Raw genomic sequence first — 18,466 nt, 5'->3', positions numbered from 1 at the left:
AAATGTAGAGTTTTGAAAGGGCTTTAATTTGGTACCAGTCCGAAGCCTGTATCTCTAACCGTTTAGGAGATATCGAATGTTAAAATTTTCCAACCTTTCTCCGTCGATATCTCCGCTTCTACTGGGAGTAGAGAGTCGTCCATGTAGTCTAAAATGTAGGGTTTTGAAAGGGCTTTAATTTGGTACCAGTCCGAAGCCTGTATCTCTAACCGTTTAGGAGATATCGAAGGTTAAAGTTTTCCAGCCTTTCTCTATCGATATCCAGCATTCATCCGTCGATATCTCCGCTTCTACTGGGAATAGAGAGTCGTCCATGTAGTCCAAAATGTAGGGTTTTGAAAGGACTTTAATTTGGTACCAGTCCGAAGCCTGTATCTCAAACCGTTTAGGAGATATCGAAGGTTAAAGTTTTCCAACCTTTCTCCGTCGATACCTCCGCTTCTACTGAGAGTAGAGAGTCGTCCATGTAGTGCAAAATGTAGGGTTTTGATAGGGCTTTAATTTGGTACCAGTCCGAAGCCTGTATCTCTAACCGTTTAGGAGATATCGAAGGTTAAAGTTTTCCAGACATTCTCAGTCGATATCCAGCCTTCCTCCGTCGATATCTCCGCTTCTACTGGGAGTAGAGAGTCGTCCATATAGTCGAAAATGTAGGGTTTTGAGAGGACTTTAATTTGGTACCAGAGCCAGGCCTGTATCTCTAACCGTTTAGGAGATATCGAAGATTAAAGTTTTCCAACCTTTCTCCGTTGATATCTCCGCTTCTACTGGGTGTAGAGACTCGCCATTTACGGCAAAATGTAGGGTTTTGAAAGGACTTTAGTTTGGTACCAGAGCCAGGCCTGTATCTCTAACCATTTAGGAGATATCGAAGATTAAAGTTTTCCAACATTTCTCCGTTGATATCTCCGCTTCTACTGGGAGTAGAGAGTCGCCATTTACGGCAAAATGTAGGGTTTTGAATCGGAGATATCAACGGAGAAAGGTTGGAAAACTTTAATCTTAGATATCTCCTAAACGGTTAGAGATACAGGCCTGGCTCTGGTACCAAATTAAAGTCCTCTCAAAACCCTACATTTTCGACTACATGGACGACTCTCTACTCGCAGTAGAAGCGGAGATATCGACGGAGGAAGGCTGGATATCGACGGAGAATGGCTGGAAAACTTTAACCTTCGATATCTCCTAAACGGTTAGAGATACAGGCCTGGCTCTGGTACCAAATTAAAGTCCTTTCAAAACCCTACATTTTGCCGTAAAAGGCGACTCTCTACTCCCAGTAGAAGCGGAGATATCAACGGAGAAAGGTTGGAAAACTTTAACCTTTGATATCTCCTAAACGGTTAGAGATCCGCGAACCGCGGAGGGACGAACCTTATTTTTGCTGACACATACACACGCACACACACACATACACAGGGAGGGGGGTGTAAATTTCGATCATGTAACCTCCACGAGGTACATCCTGGATAATACTAATATTGGCGGCACCGTAAATTCTAAAGCTCATAATTCAGACAATTCTTAAGAAAAATAGGTCATCAAGTAATGTTTTGGAAACGTCTCGCTGTCAGCTTTAACGCTGTATGATGAAAAATTGGGTATTCCATTTAAAAAAATTATGTTGGCCTTGACCTCGCCTTGATCCCTTTTCGCGTGGTCAAACGGATATCATCATTCAATAGAACTTTTAAAACCCTACAACTTTGGTTGAAAACATTTTTCTCAGAAACATTCTATTTTCGAGATATTTGGCCATTTTCAGACCTTTCTAATACCCTGTATATATGTATAAATAAATTTACTCTACGTGCTGTCCCAACAACTAAAGTATCAATAGCAGGACAGTTGTATAAAGTAATGAATGCCATATTTCATTATGGATCGTGCATTGCAAGCGGTCATTACACAAGTATATGTATAGAAGGTAAATCTGATTGGATTGAAGCTGATGATACGCAAATAAAAAACACTGGCCCAGAGGCGCTACAAATGTTTGTATTCTTTTCATGGCGAAAATTTAAAACGTTTATTAATAGTATCGAATATTTCAAAAAATATCTTTTTAAAAGTTATTATAATTCAAGAAAAACTTAACGACAAAAAATGTATGTAACATAAGTTTTTACAATTGTAAAATTTATTATAAAACTTACCTTTTTAAACAAAAAGGTAAACAAAGGCGCCAAGTACAAACGCAACATGTATTGTGTTATTTTTGGAAATTTCAAATTCAAATTTTTTTTTTAAAGGTATACAGGGTGTTTGATAGCTGATCATGCAGACGAAAGTTGGAGATAGATTGGGTATAGCCGAGAAGGAAAGTCATGTACCATAATGTCAAATTGGCAATAGTTACCGAGTTATTAATTAAAACATGTGAGCCAACGAACGCGTAGAGAGCGGAGGGTGACCGCAGTAAGCATGTAGACATTTGATACAGGCGGAGTTAGCGAGTGGCAATAGGCGAGCGCGCGCGGCGAGGGGCAACGTAAACGACAAGAGGCGAGCGCGCGCGGCGAGGAGCGAGCGAGCGCGAACGACGAGGAGCGAGCGAGCGCAAGCGACAAGAGGCGAGCGAGTGCGACGAAGAGCGAACGAGCGCGAACGACGAGGAGCGAGCGAGCTATAAGGAAAAAGCTACAAAGAAAAAGCTCGCTCGCTCTTCGTCGCGCGCGATCGCCTCTTGTCGATTACGTTGCCCCTCGCCGCGCGCGCTCGCCTATTGCCACTCGCTGACTCCGCCTGTATCAGATGTCTACGTGCTTACTGCGGCCGCCCTCCGCTGTCTACGCGCTCGTTGGCTCACATGTTTTAATTAATAACTCGGTAACTATTGCCAATTTGACATTATGGTACATGACTTTTCTTCTCGGCTACACCCAATCTATCTCCAACTTTCGTCTGCATGATCAGCTATCAAACACTCTGTATATATGATTATTGTATACTTAACTTAATATTTTTAGAAATCTCAAATTCAAATTATCTTCTTTTTTAAGATATATTGTTCGGAACTAGCCCGAACATATGATAGCTCCGGAGAGCTGGCTGGAAGTACGGGATCGCAGAGCGACGTCCGCCTGCGTCTAGGCTCGCTCGAGTCCGCTCGGTGACCGACCTGTCGTCCTGATCAAAGGCCGGGGCCTCGTAAGGCGACCACGGACCCTGCTGATCAAGCAACGTCGCGCGCCGACTGGGCCATGCCCAGGGACGGCGGCGAGAACAAAAGAGAAGAAGCACGCGCACGTGCCGACGTAAAGTGACACGCAGTGTAAAACGCAATGGACGCAATAAACGCAGTAGTAACGCAGAAGAGAATAACGCAGAAGAACGACGCAGAAGAACATAAACGTAGCTATATACAAGCGAAACAACGTCGCTTACGCAAGTCCCGCAGGACACACGTCCGTGACGTCACGGTGCGCGGCACCCGAAGCACGCTAAGGACGTGCAACGAAACGACCTCCGTCGTTTCGGATAGCCAGCCACGGGTCCCGTGGACGCGTGGAAATGGAGCTCGAGAGCTCCGGCTCGCAGGACAACCAAGTCGCTCCTGCGAGAAAGCTAAGTTCCCAACGGACACACTTGGACGTAGGAGCGCGAACGCTCTAGGACTGCGACCGAGCTGCTCCAAAAATCGCCAAGGCCCCCTACGAACACTTGGGCAACAAGGGAGGCTCGAAGCTCCGAGGAGACGGTCGAGTCGCTCCTAAGATCACGGCAACGCCGTGAGTCCGAGATCACAACGAGATTCGAACCATTTAGCCTCAACCCAGCAGGATGTATCGGCGCCATCTTCACTCAGCAGAGTATATAGAGCAGTGGTTCGGATCTGAAACGAAAGACCGATCGCCCTAGGAAGCGTGTCGGTAATCACCAGTAACGCGATGCACTAACGTGTAGCACTACTTGCTACCCAAAACTGGCCAGGCAGAAGACAAGGCATGGTAAGGACCAGGCACCGCGCGCCTGGTTATATATCCGGGCGGTCGAATCTTACCCGCGGGCAGCGGAATCGCGAGCCGCGCCGTGTAGCGGCCGTGGTTGGACCTAGTGGGGGTCCCGCGCGCTCGCTCGCGAGAACCCGCGTCCCCCGCCGCTAGCGAGAACGCCCCGGGAACCAGGCCGCCCGCCCTGCAGCGTTGACTCGCACCGACTTTCCGTACGGCATCACGTGCCGTACGGAACATATATATTATATAATATATGTACATAAATTTTTAAAAGTAAAAATTATATCGTGTTATAAAAATTTAACACGTTTGTTAATAGTGTCCAATATTAAAAAAAAATATCTTTTTAAAGGTTATGTTATTCAAAATATCCAAGAAAACCTAGCTTACAAGTAAAATTTATCATTCTTTATTAGAACACTGAGTTATATGGTTATTTTACTTGTTATTGTAACAAATTAATTATTATAACAATGCAATAAAAAATATTTAATACAAAAAATCTTGGTGCGGCTGCACCAAAAACTATCAAACTAAAACTTGTTTAATACATATATGACAGCATTTTTATTATAATAAAATGTACTTGTAAATTCTTTCTATACATATACGGTGTAATGTTTTATTCAAGTTTATATAGTATTATAATAAATTATAAACCTTCACTATAGAATATACATATCGAATGTGTACCATATATATTCTACATATTTTGATATTTTTTTATTCAAAGATGTTATTCTTATTATAATTGACGAAATGTCAATGATATCTAATTTGACTTTAAAAAACTATATCGAACTAAAACTTTGTTAATACATACATGACAGCATTTTTATTATAATAAAATGTTCTTGTAAATTCTCTTTATACATATACGGCATAATGTTCTATTTAAGTTTATATAGTATTATAATAAATAAATTATAAACCTTCATTATAGAATAAACCTTCATTATAGAATAAACCTTCATTATAGAATATATTATAATAAAAGTGCTGTCATGTATTAAACAAGTTTTAGTTCGATAGTTTTTATATAGTTTTTGGTGCAGCCGCGCCAAGATTTTATGTATTAAATATTTTTTATTGCATTGTTATAATAATTAATTTGTTACAATAACAAGTAAAATAACCATATAACTCAGTGTTCTAATAAATAATGATAAATTTTACTTGTAAAAATTTATGTTATTTTATTAAAAAATTTGTCGGGCGAAAGTTGCATGGCTTGAAGGACGACACATAACGGAAATGTGGACTTGACCTTGAGTGAAGTGACCTTGTCAAAATCAGGCCAAGGTCATTGATGTTTTTTTAAATAGAAACTACGATTTTTTATTACATATTCTTGTAGCTTATCTCGAGAGCATTCCAAAACACTCTAACAAAGTTACATTTCATCGAGTACTTTCCGAGTTATGAGGCTTGGCAGTTAAGGCAAGACCGATCACTGATCCGACCAATTAAGGCAAGATCAATTCGAATATGTCTTTAGCCGTTAATAAATCTTGGCCTTAGAAGTACGAAATAAAACCTCCTTGTTTTTATTACAATACCCTGTTAGTTAGCAAATATACTTCACACATACAAACATAGTATTATTATATTTTTATTGAGTAGTGCACTGAACAACTATAACATTGTTCTGAGAGTTTTCTCATTTAGAGCGACGAAACAAATATATTTTATGAATTTTTTTCGCGCAGATAGAAAATTTCACGGATGTAATTGTTTTTGGAGATTATTTAATACTGTATGAAAAATATTTATTAACTTACAGGATATTGTAATAAAAGCAAAGAGGTTTCATTTCGTACTTCTTGATTCTGTTACAATATTCTTTTATATTTCATACTACATCCTTGTATAACTTAAAATTATTCTAAAAATATTATTAAACAATCCAATAATCAAACCTGTGAACCTGTCCGACTCCGCAAAATAATACAATATATTTCATTTTCTTGGCGCCGAATATTATTAATACTATTATAAATAATATTACGAATGATATAAATTTTTACAAATAAAATTTGTAAAAATTTGTATTATTTGTAACCTTATTATACAATTACAAATAAAATTACAAATAATAATATTACAAATAATATATATTACAAATAATAATATTATTAATAATAAAATATTATTTGTAATAATTTCGGTGCGCCGAGTAGACAAAACTTTCAGTATTGTCTACTCGAGAGAGAGAGAGAGAGACAGTCGCGCCTGCGATTCAAATTATAGGCAAGAAAGAATTAAGCTAAGACTCCATGCATGCGGTGAGCTGCGGCAAATGCTGCGATGACCAATCAGGAGGGAGGCGCAAGTCCGGTTGCGGCAAGCTCCAGCATGCGTCTGTCTCCTGATTGGTCACCGCAGCCGTTTGCCGGAGCTCACCGCATGCATGGAGTCTTAGCTTTAGGCTGGCTGAACGAGAACGAGAGCGACAAGGAGGGAATGATATTCTCTCTCTCTCTCCCTCTCTCTCTCTCTCTCTCTCTCTCTCTCTCTCGCTCGCTCGCTCGGCGCGTCGACAATTGCCGATCGCGTGGCTCACACGGATTGACCGAGCTGGCTGTGTGCGTGCATGAGAGGGAGGGGAAAGGGGGAGAATCCTCGTGCAAGCCCGTCACCAAATTCACTGATACCAATGTTGTCAAAACCGAACAAGCTACGGACAAGCGTAACTTGTAAATACCGGAGATCAATTGTTTATCACTTTATAGACAATTAATATGACGAGGTACCCGCGGAGATCCGTGTACTTCTGTTTCGTCTTTGCGTACAATTACTATCAATAAAAAATTTTCACGATTTGTTCGGTTTTGACATCATTGGTATACGTGTGTATATGTGTGTGTATGTGTACAATTGCGTGCACGTACAATTGCGATATACACTTATCACGTTAGCATTGATCATTTTTATTCATGCTAAAAGAAATAAGTATGATTATGTAAAGAATTTGTCTGCGTATTATTATACATTATACATTCTACATAGTTCTCCCTGTGATAGTAAAAATAACACACTTGAACAACCTCTACGCTCACATTACAAAGCCTGATCCACTGCGCTACTGAAGCAAATTGGTAATTCTTCTGCTATAACGACATTAACAGAAAAGACTAAACTTCGAACTACATTTCTCAAAAACGTTTAAGATTTGCACCGTTTTTGGATAGCATTTGTTACTATTACATCAATATTATACTTTTCTAAAAGCAAAATCGCGCGGTGATTTCAAGGATAAAGATTCCTCTTGTGTGAGATATAATTATTCATTCTTTATTAATGGGAAAATATTTTCCTTTGGTTTAAATGTTCAAGCAAAGTTATTTGTCCTCTGAGAATCTTTCAATTTTTATGTTCGTGAAAAGTTTATAAAATTCGTAAAGAAAAATAATTATTTTACTACCTACCTGTTCAAGAGTTGCGCATAAAAGATATTTTAACGAATCTGAATCTGAATCAGTCAACAAATTAAATTTTTCATTCAAAGAAGCATATGTAGGATAACCATAAGTAAGATAAGTATAAATAATAAATTAAATATTATTCTCTGAATATAATAATAAATAAATGTTTTTTTCTTCAGCTGAATCATCGAAGTAAATATTCTATTGTAAATTGACTTTTCGGATTACAATATTAATTTGATTTTTCAGAGTATGCTTTCAAATTGACTCTTCGGAATACGCTATTAAATTGACTTTTCGGAGTACACTTTTGAATTGACTCTTCTGACTACACATTTGTTAGTTGACTCTGTGGAGTACATATTTTTTAATTAACTCTTCGGAGAGAAGAGAAGAGAAACATTTTATATTTTATTTAAAAAATCGTAATTTTTGCATAAAACTAATTGATGAAGAAAAAAATTAATGCACGACCTCAACGAAAATCTTAAAAAAATTACTGTAAGAAATAAAGTTATTGTTATTATATACCATATTGTACAATATTAAAACATACGCGCAATAATTATCTATAATTTGCATATATGGGCGTTTATGCAATTATAAATATTATAAAAGTCATGATAAATTAATGTGGCCGCGCGTTATCTCTGTCGCGTCATTGCTAGAAATCATCCGAACTCTTGAAATTATTTTCTTCCCGAATTATGAATATAAAACAATATGGAAAGGAAAACAAGGGGGTGAAAGTGGGGATGGCGACGTCTGCCGTACGATAACAGCTGCTAGCGTCGCAATTGTCTATTCGCTGGTGGTGAGACAAAGATCGATTCTTCGTTTTTATCTAACTAACTAGCTCGCTCGTGAAAATAATACAGAACAGAACCAAATAATTATGGACATAGCACGGAATAGTACCAACAAATCGAGGACATTGGCTTAGTAGTTCATGTCCATGAAAAATGGACCCAGTTGGCGCTTCGAATCAGCCAACTTTTCCATAACGCTGTAAATACAGCCATGCCCGCTCTCAGGCTTCTCTCTGCTTTGGTATTCCTAAGAGAGCGCTAATGCACAGCGAGATTTCTCTGATACGCTAAATTGCGTAAGACCAACAGTCTTTATAATTTCTCGTCGCTGACTAAACTAATTTACATTTTTAGTTAAAACTTGAACCATTTCTAGCCAAGACTCAAACCAAATTCTCGAACGGGTTAAATTTTGACTAACAATATTTTCGCTAGATGTCGCTATATAAAACATTAGCTATTTAACTTCTTGCAGTACCTCTAAAATGGCGCCAGGCAAGGCGTTAATCACTTTTACAGTGTTTATTAGATCGATTATTATTTTAAAGTACAGTTCCATTGCAAGTAAGATTCATAATTTTACACTGGTTGTATATCGTTTGTGTATAAACTATTTTGCACGAGCAAACTATATCTAAAATTGTGGCACTTGAGAGAGTAATATTCATACCCGTGTAACTCCATAATAGGTATAAATTTTATATTCGTAAATTCGTTGATATTTCGAATCGAAAAACTTAAAATTTTTATATCGATTGCGGAAGTCACAGTTCATTCATTTTGCTCATTTAACTGAGAATTTCAACTGGAAATTTTCTCTTTCTTTCACAGCTTTTTAAGATAACGTAATGATTTTTTCCATCGATTGAATCTAGTATATTGTGAAAATGAACCTTACAAAAACACAATCAGCCAGAAGTTTAAAAATGACGATTGAATTCAACCAATAACGATTCTTATGGACAACAAATTTTATCAGGAATGATATAAAGTATATTTACTCTCGTATATCCGATATTGACTAAACATCTCCATGGAGCCGTAAAAATGGCGGTCAAATGGAGCGCGAGCGTTAATTGTTGCTACGGAAATTTCAATCACCATCGTTATTTAACGCCATCAAGATGAAGACAAGCAGTTTTGAGTCTCCACAAAGAATGTCTTCGAAAGTTCTTAGCGCTAGTTCTTCAAAGATGAAACTCGGCGGGATTGGGCGATTTCGTAAAGCCGGTTGCGAGCGTAACCTTGCATCAGTGCTTCTTCAGCAAAGGCAAGTTCTTCGCGTCATTCAGAACGACGTCGATGTCACGCCCAAGCCACTGGTTCATCCGGCGTTCAACATTATCGAAGAGAACCAGACCACCGCGTTGGAGACTCTTGGGATTTTCCAGACAACAAGTAGTGCCCAACTAATGATGTCTCCGTCCGACCTGAGTGGACTCAAGGCCAGTTCTTCTATTTTTCTCAAGTCTTCAATGCCGTCCGAAGACATGCAGTTGGAGAGTTTACTTACTACTCAGGTGTGCGAATTCTTGCAAGAAGAGGAAGATGTTGCACCAGCACCATTTTTCTTACCCAGGTGATGATTTTGCTAAAAAAAATAATAAAACCAAGTTGAAAATATTTTACTTGTGATAATAATCATATACCAATTATAATTGCTCATCAGATAAATATAAAATAAAATATAGATAAAAATGTCTTTCTCTTGTAACATAAAGAAAAATTAAAATTGGAGAAGAAACGTGAAATTTGTAATAATGTTGAATTCTTAACAATAGTGAAATTTTTTATCGTCTCTATAGAGATGAATCGGTGATATTACTCGAGCGCTCAGAGACCGTGACGATCACTTTGAAAGAGACGCAAACGTTCTTCATCTTCGAGTTGCCACAGTTGACCGGCGATCTATTAACTCCGGAAGGACAGGCGATTAAGCAGGAAAATGAGCAATACGAGTACGTGACAGTAGGACTCGGTTCGAATCGGAAATTGATGGATGCTGAGACACAGACGATACGCGTGTTGACAAAATCGCGCGGTACTTACTTGGGCGCGAGACCTAGGAAAAATCAAGGAATATTCGTGAACAACTGGGTGATCCACGACACATACGCTGCGCCGCAACTGATGACTGAAAAAGACGGACGACTGATGGTGCACTCGAAAGAGTCGATGCGCCGAATGCGAGAAGAGCAAGTAAGAAAGGATTCGATATTTTTGAAGATACATATATTCTTCAAAGTGTGTCACTTTCAACGTTAAAAAAGCGAGTAACTTCAACCCTCTGTTCTTCTTTCCTATCGTTAACATTCTGATTTTAATTTACTTGTATATTTATTATTTAAAATTGTATACATTAATTATTTTGTGAACACCAGAAATTAATATATAAACAGTTATAATAGAGATTTTTTATTTTCTCGTGGAAAATATCTATTTTAACCGATTTAGATGTTTATATAAAATATCCTCTAACGATCCTATGTATTCATTTTTACGACAGGAATTGCGATACAAGCTTCCCGAGCCCGAGGTAACTCCCGATCCGAGTCTCGAGGAGCAATTATCCCACATCTGCCGGAACACTCGCTTCCTGGATGCAGCACGTGTGATGGAGCGTCTGATTGCAAACAACGTGTTCCTGGCGGTACAAAAACGTTTCACCGGCGTGACTGTACGCGACCCTTACGCCTTGGACCTCTGCTTCGACTACCGGCTGGACCTGCTATGGACGCACATGTATGACGAGGTTCGCGATCGTCCGGTCGCGTCGTTCCGCTGGAGTCCGGCTAACGCGAGCGTCCTCGCCGTGGGCTACGGCGCGCGAACTGATTCAGCAGACAAGCGAAACGGCTTGCTACTGATTTGGTGCGCCAAAAACCCGAGTCATCCCGCTCGCCAGTATACATTCGACAGCTCGGTGTCCGACATCAACTGGAGCATAAGTCGACCGAATCTTCTGGCGATTGGCTTTTACAACGGCAATGTCAAAATCATCGATGTTAGCGCTAAGAACGTCAACGTGATCAGACAGAGTTACAGAGAGACGTCGCCAGCCTGCTCGCCGCATTGGCAGGTGAGATGCAAAGAATGTTCATGACGTTGACATGATTACGCGGTATACGTTATACGAACACCTTATTATTATATCACTTTACGATTAGCGACAGTACCATGTGTTCTCCAGGTACAATGGTGGAGCGGTGACGAGCAATTTGATTATCAAGAGCAGATCTACACGAGCGACCAAGACGGTCGGGTGTACTGCTACCGTTTCGGCGAAGACTTCCTCGCCACAGAGATTATGCGGTTATATCGCGTAGAGGGTAAGTTAATGGGAGTGTCTAGGAGCCACTACTGCGTGGCCTACGATGTGCCTATCAGTCGACAACCTGGTGCCTTGGTTCTGCGAAGACATCCTAGTATCAGCAACATTTATCTCGTGGGTTCAGACGAGGGTTGCATCTATCGATGCTCTACTACCTACTTGCGTCAGCACATAGATAGCTTCCAGGCGCATGACGGCCCGGTTTACTCCCTTGAGTTTTCGCCGTTTTGTCAGAAGCTCTTCCTCACATGCGGCGCCGACTGGTGCACTAGAATCTGGGCGGAAGGTCTCGCCGAGCCACTTATTATCCTGTCGACAACAATGGCGTGTGTGCGAAGCGCACAATGGAGCCCTACATGTTCCACCGTCATCGCTAACGTGGTCAACGATCAGATTTGCATCTGGGACATACGCAAAAAAACCTACAGCCCGGTATTCGTGACGACCTGCAGCAGCGGCGCCAGATTAGTCGCCGCAGATTTCACAGCAAACGGTAATCAACTGGTGGTTGCCGACGTCAAAGGTGCGGTTTACGTCTACAACATGGAGGGCATGCCGTTCCCGCCGTACGATCAGAACAAGGTGCTGATCGAGTCTATCCACAAGGCGCTGCTGACTAAGCCGGAATTATTGAGGAAACTGAAGAAATTAGGCCCACCTTTTTGAACACCCGCCTTTCGTTGCAACAATGGGGTGAGTATCAGAAAATATCGTAAGCGAAAACTAGTGTCTAGTTTCTACATCTATCGCAAAAAGCCAAATAAAAGTACTTTACTCGATCACTTTCTCAGTTGTCGCATGTGAAATAATCCAGAACTAGACAGTCAGTCGAGATATCGAAGTCAAAGAACTTAAAAAATCCACGGAGTCAACCCTGAAATTAACCGAGGATGTCCGATACGCGCTCTCCTCGAAGCTTTCTTATCGACCGCGGGACGATAAAACCCGACACGTGGGGACCCCTCTCGGTCTGGTAAACACGATGGCCCCACTGGGTCTCATCGCGACTAAGGAGAGAAAGAGCAAAGTGTGCGAGTGCTCAGACTTGCCGCGGGGCCTCCGCCGGCGGCCGGGGCCCGCTCGCGTCGGTCGGGGCCCAGAGCGAAAGAGTCTTCCGGTGTGCGGGGAAGAGAGAGGAGCCTCACCCTGCCTGTCCTGCCTGTGTTCTCTCTCCCCCCCCCTCTCTCTCTCTCTCTCTCTCATTCACCAGCTCTCTCTATCTCCCTCTCCCTTTCCCTCTCTCTCTCTCTCTCTCTCTCTCTCTCTCTCTCTCTCTCTCTCTCTCTCTCTCTCTCTCTCTCTCTCTCACTCCTTGCCCCCTCCTTCTCTTTCTTTCTCTTTTTCTCTCTCTCTCTCTCTCTGTTGCCGCCGCTCGCGGGCACGAACCGCGCTACCGCCGTCAGCAGGCAGTCTCTTATTACGCCCGCGCTCAACTACGCGAACTAAGTACTCTTCTTAGGCGGACCGCTCTCGATGATAACGCGGATTGCGCGGGCTATCAGCAGAATACGCACAAAGTCGCGGCCGAATAACGAAATCGCACGTTGAATCGAGTAAGAGCGTAAGAGGGTAAAAAAGAAAGAGACACAAAGGGAGAGAGAGAGAGAGAGAGAGAGAGAGAGAGAGAGAGAAAGAGAGGGAGGGAGAGGGAGGAAGGGGAGGGAGGAAAAGAGAGAAAGAGAGAAAGAGAAAAAGAAAGAGAGAGAAAGACGAGGTCAGACGATCCTGTGAGTCGCGTCGATGATAACGCGGATAACACAGACTACCTCGGGAAAACCGTGACAGAGGTGTCTTCCGAAAAAGGCGGAGAGTTCGAGGCGGATAGCACGAATGACGGCTCGAAGATCGAAGGATGATGTGGAGTGAGCGTAGAGTGAGCGTAACGCGAGTTCAGATAGAAATGACACCGCTAACGAGATCGATGCGGAGGTACCGTCGAGTAAGAAGAGAACCAAATAGTTTCTTTCCAATTGAGCCGACGATGGATAACGTCCGGACTGCCACGGAGTAAGCCGCGGATGTCGCGAAGGCTCGCGGTAAACGGTAGGGAAGATCGAATGTGTGATTTTCCGAGCTGCGCGCGTGCGCGCGATGAGACGAGCTAACTCGGATTACGCGAGCATCAGGACTTCCTCGACAAAGTGATCGGCACTTTGTTAAGAACGACGCGAGATTACGAGAATCATGCGTGAAACGTGATAGTAGATAATAAAAAGCGCGCAGTTCTAACAACGTAAATTAAGGGAGATACTTGAGAAATGTGCGGTACCATGCGTAATCCTAAGACGGCGAGCGTCAACATATTCTCTTCATCGGGGGACGTCGTTCTCCTTCGACGCCGGTTTTATGTACCACCGGTACCATTCTAATGACCCGTCTGGTTAGGTTATTAGACTCGTTACCGAGAAATACATTACGATTTTCCGACTAATTAATCCTTGCCGCGAGATAAAATTATAATTATCTCCCGGGAAATCTTTCAATTGAATTTTCGATTTTCGACTTGTTCGATCTGTTCGTATCGTGAGAGATATACCAAAATAGCCTCATGGCTCCTTGCATATTCTCTCCGACGTGTCGGTCGCGATAATCAGAAACGGTGCTGCCATTTCTCGCGGAGTTTCACCGATCAGCGTAAACGCGCGGTATCGTCGTCGTCCGCGGGCGAGCAAACGAGGACGGGGAGAAGGAACTTCCTCGTCGTCGGAGAGAGCTGGGAAAGGCGATTAGCGGCGAGCCTCATCGCCTTGGCAGTAGGATCACGTCGGCGTTAACACGCGCGCCAGGAATCTGCGTTGGGACGCATACCGATCGTCATCGTCGCGATCGACGATACTTTTTATACGGAAACATTCTCATCTCCCCCGCGCACGCGGAAAGAACTTTTGTTATCAAGCCGAAGAAATTCATTATGCGACAGAAATAAAAATTAATTATACAAAGGAAAAGAGGGGAGACGCGCTTCTATATCACACAGGAGGAGAGACGCGAAAGGGGAAATTCAATTAGGAAATTAACTAAATTAGACGAGCATGAAGGGCTAGCGATCAAGTAGAAAGAGAAATTGATTATTAAAAAAGTATAAAATCTCATTGTTTTTATTCTATTCGATTTACTAACTGGTTGTTATAGAGGACTCTCTCTCTCTCTCTCTCTCTCTCTCTCTCTCTCTCTCTCTCTCTCTCTCTCTCTCTCTCTCTCTCTCTCTCTGAGTTTTGGATATTGAATAGAAAGGATTGAATAGTAAATTTTTCAAATGGAGCACCGAGTATACGTCGCAATCAGCAACGATGCGGAACCTACTCTAAACCGCAGACCCTAGCCCGATGACCAGTTGTCCTGGTGGAATAGAAGAACAGTTAGAATCATCGCCGAGGGATCACAAGGAGCTTGAAGAGTCTCAGCAGAGACCAAGAAAAGGATAAGAAAGACATCAAGAACCTCGTTAAGAGTTCGACTTGCGTCGTACTTGCGAGGACTTAGCGTGATACTCTGGAGGAAGACACGTGTAAATGGAAGTTAGCTGCGAGGAAGATGATGCTGACGCGACTACACGGTGATCGATTTGCTTGCGACAAACTCTAATCGACTCTTGAGAACTCTGCCTTCGCGACTTACGACGCACTGTGTATAACAGCGAGAGCAGTGTTCGCGAAATTGCACGTCTTCGCGGTATACACCGGGTGTGCGCTATGAACGACAACATTGTCGGATACAACGGGTGGTATACAAGTAAGTACGTGGATTACTCAGAATTTATCGTGTCTTATCGTGCACCGTTCAATATGGATTTCTTATTACTCGCGCGTACACACGGTTGATACTCCGTAAAACGTATCCCACATTGAGCGTCGCGATTATCCTCACCGTACTGTTCGATATCGCACGATCTTTCTCTTTCTCCGTGTTCCACGAAGCAAATTTCTTCGCAACGAAATTTTCTTATACGCTTACGGATATCGCGTACAAATTATTCTGTGGAGTACAGACTATGAAATATATCCTCTGTGCAAGTATATTTTCTCAATTCATCTCGAAATAAGGAATGCTTTAAAATTCTATAACTTGTTGCATTAATTAGGAAACTCGCTAAACTCCGTGAATCGTTCTGAAAGACTAAAGAGACAAATTCCTCAGCCTCACAGTCGGTATCATTAGCATCGACCTTTTTATTCAAAATCATCCATCTTTCTCGCACCTCTCCTTGTCGCTAAGACAAAAAAATAAATAAATCGACCCTCCGCGCAAATTCTTGCCGGCAAAAACGTCGGTGATACCCGGGCCGGGCCGTCAAATGAAGATGGATGCGTCGGACGGCCGGTGCATTTATTTTTCGCGGATGCAAAACGCAAACGTGTTGCACAAGCTACCAACGAGAGAGAGAGAGAGAGAGGGGGGGGAGGGTGAAACGGAAAGAAAAGGAGCGCGAGGGAGAAAGAAAGAAGGGACGCGAGAGCACATTGTATCCGCTCGTAAATCAGCCGCGGCTCGAATTATTAGCGCGAGTGTTCGCGCGATCGATCACCGAAATCGATTTTACCGCTGCGGTACACGCGTCGAAATTAATATTTTTAATTGCGTGCGTTATATGCGACGGATGATTAACGGCCACGGAAAAAAGCGCCCGCGAGATCTCTTCTCGATCGCGAGATCAAGATCAAATCGAACTAGCCCGCGTACGCATCCTGCGACAATGCGCATTCTTTCTTGCAGAAAGACTCTCTGCCTAGAGTAAATAATACGACGACGACGACAATTATCATTGTTGTGCCGTAATAATGTCGTTGACATTCACATATAGCGCAAAAGTTCTTCCCAATTTGTGTCAAGCAGTACTCATCTCTCGACTCGAAAATCTCTTCCCTCGCGAGAGCGGCGTAATTCTAAATTCGTATAAAAATCAATGTCACATCGCGACTCGAAAGAACCGAGTCAAGACTTTGATGGACGCCACTTTCGAGATTAAAATTGCACACGAACACGCGGAACAGACAACTGAAGTAGAAGTTAGCTTCAACACGCGAGAGGAGACACGTATTTTCTAACACGCATTAAATCGCTTCGTTAAAAAGAGATTCGAAGCACTTCGACCGATGCGAGAATGCTCGTGTGATTTCTCCGTCGTCATCGTTGTCGTCGTCGTCGTCGTCGTCGTCGTTGTCGTGTTGCCGACGAAACATCTCATTTCTCTTATTTTTCCTGCATGACCGCGACTTTCACCACAACGCGTGTGCTTTGCGCGGTCCGGCAGTTCAGAGTTCAAGAAACGACGCGAGCGGGCACTGCTCGCGTGCACAAACGACACTTTGGTCGAATGATCATACGATACGCCCGGCTGTTTTAGATTTTCCCTTCGGAACCCTCGTCGCGACTCGGACTGACCACGATGAGAAGAAAATAACAGACTGAAATTATGATGCCGCTACGTGGCACGTCGTAAATGTTAGCGCAGTATGGTAAGTTATTCCGAGCCACGACGACGTTCTTTTCGAGCAGTGACCCGCGACGAACCGTCGAGCGCTTTGTTTCGCAGGGCACGTCCAGCAATTAGTATTCAGTCTGCTCGGGACACCCAGTGTAAGCATGTATATAAGATACTGGCTTCCCCAAGTAAACTTGTTTATCAAGTTACACGCGGCGAGCGCCGGCGAGACTCGCTGGAAAAAGATGAGAAAGAGAGAGAAAGAGAGAGAGAGAGAGAGAGAGAGAGAGAGAGACGGAGGGGGGGAGGAGATTCTATGATGACGGGATTTTGTCCATCTTGTTCGTTGACCACGCGGTATTCAACGTGAGAGAGAAGAAAATATCACGATGTAACGTACGTAAGCGAGTCACCACTTGGAATGAATTTATCGTTTAGCTGATTATTTTTTATTTAGCTGATTTTTTTCATGGAGCAACGTAACAACGGTAATTCGCGCAGATTACACGATGGACCTCGAAGAAAGTACCCTGTTGTCTCCGTGATGATTCCTCGAGCGCAGCGCGATCTCGACCACATGTGCGCTCCTATTCGGCATAAAGAGCAGAAGAAGGACGTGCTCCTCGTCGAAGACGCGACATTACGCCGAAATTGCCGAGGAATGTTCGTACCGCCGCCATTTCTTCCTTCCATCATGCCGCATACAAAAAAGAGAAGGCGAGCCGCGGCGGGAAGGACGAGCGCTACTAAAAGTCGACCGGTTGGCAAGAAGTGAGAGGTAAGAACGAGGAGAAGAAGAGACAGAAGAAGAAGTAGAAGAAGAAGAGGGAGAAGAAGAAGAAGAAGAAGAAGAAGAAGGAGAAGAAGGAGAAGAAGGAGAAGAAGAAGAAGAAGAAGAAGAAGAAGAGGCAGTAACGGCAAGAGAAGAACAGAAGGAGAAGGAAGAAGAGAATGAGGAGGTGGAGGAAGAAGACCTCTCAGGGAGCAGGACGATCGCGAGGAGAGAGGACAGAGACAAAGAGGCGAATGTTAATGAGGTAGATCGACCTCGCATCGCGCGGGGATCTCGCTAGAGCTCTGCCGGGTTTCTCTGATCCTCACCTTGTCAGGGTAGGATGAGCTTGGCCTCTATCGAATTTGTGATCGCAAGTTTGAAGTGAATTAACGCGGTCAAACGGATCATAACGGACAATCGAGAAAAGCTATAAATAAGAGGAAGAGCGAGATATTGAGAAAATTGGAAGTCGTTGGATTTTGGATGCTTTTATTTTCTTCTTTTTAACGACCGCTTGATCCGCCAGCTTATCGAGATTACTTCGTGAAGACGAAGAAGAAGAAGGAGAAAAAAAAAAGAAGAAGAGGAAGAAGAAGAAGAAGAAGGGAGAGGAGGAGGAAGAGGAGGAGGAGGAGGAAGAAGAGAAGAAGAAGTATTCTTCTTCGTGAATCAAGACGCGCTTATAGATCGAAGATGCGCGTTGCATCGATGTTGCGTTTCGACGTCGCTCGTCCGGCGAGTCGACGGA

The 18,466-nt window shown here is 42.8% G+C and overlaps 2 protein-coding genes across 4 annotated transcripts in view; both read left to right on the top strand.

The window, feature by feature from the left end:
* The first annotated feature begins 9,314 nt into the window (after nt 1–9,314).
* On the top strand, nt 9,315–12,187 carry LOC105183826 (WD repeat-containing protein 78). Its single transcript, XM_011142208.1, has 4 exons — nt 9,315–9,769; nt 9,996–10,389; nt 10,697–11,269; nt 11,381–12,187. Exons 1-4 carry the CDS (start codon nt 9,315–9,317, stop codon nt 12,185–12,187), a joined length of 2,229 nt encoding a protein of 742 aa, XP_011140510.1.
* A 690-nt stretch (nt 12,188–12,877) lies between these two features.
* LOC105183821 (uncharacterized) overlaps nt 12,878–18,466 on the top strand; it is a 38,950-nt gene continuing 33,361 nt past the window's right edge. Inside the window, exons 1-2 of one of the 3 annotated variants that reach the window (XM_011142203.3) lie at nt 12,878–13,074; nt 14,766–15,253. The gene's annotated coding sequence lies outside the window, so the exon portion shown is untranslated. Of the gene's footprint in view, nt 13,075–13,207; nt 13,565–14,765; nt 15,254–18,466 lie in introns of those variants that run through there. The other 2 variants (XM_011142202.3, XM_019841757.2) reach the window with 2 other exon arrangements.

The sequence above is a fragment of the Harpegnathos saltator genome, unplaced genomic scaffold (assembly GCF_003227715.2).
Source record: "Harpegnathos saltator strain DR-91 unplaced genomic scaffold, Hsal_v8.6 scaffold402, whole genome shotgun sequence".
Classification (NCBI taxonomy): domain Eukaryota; kingdom Metazoa; phylum Arthropoda; class Insecta; order Hymenoptera; family Formicidae; genus Harpegnathos; species Harpegnathos saltator.
Note: the sequence above shows the minus strand (reverse complement) of the source record. Positions and strands in the feature narration are given on the sequence as shown.

Coding starts and splice junctions, on each gene's coding strand:
- LOC105183826 (XM_011142208.1), top strand. CDS start 9,315: ATGAAGACAAGCAGTTTTGAGTCTCCACAAAGAATGTCTTCGAAAGTT. Junction 9,770..9,995: donor GCACCATTTTTCTTACCCAG/GTGATGATTTTG, acceptor TCGTCTCTATAG/AGATGAATCGGTGATATTAC. Junction 11,270..11,380: donor CCTGCTCGCCGCATTGGCAG/GTGAGATGCAAA, acceptor TGTGTTCTCCAG/GTACAATGGTGGAGCGGTGA.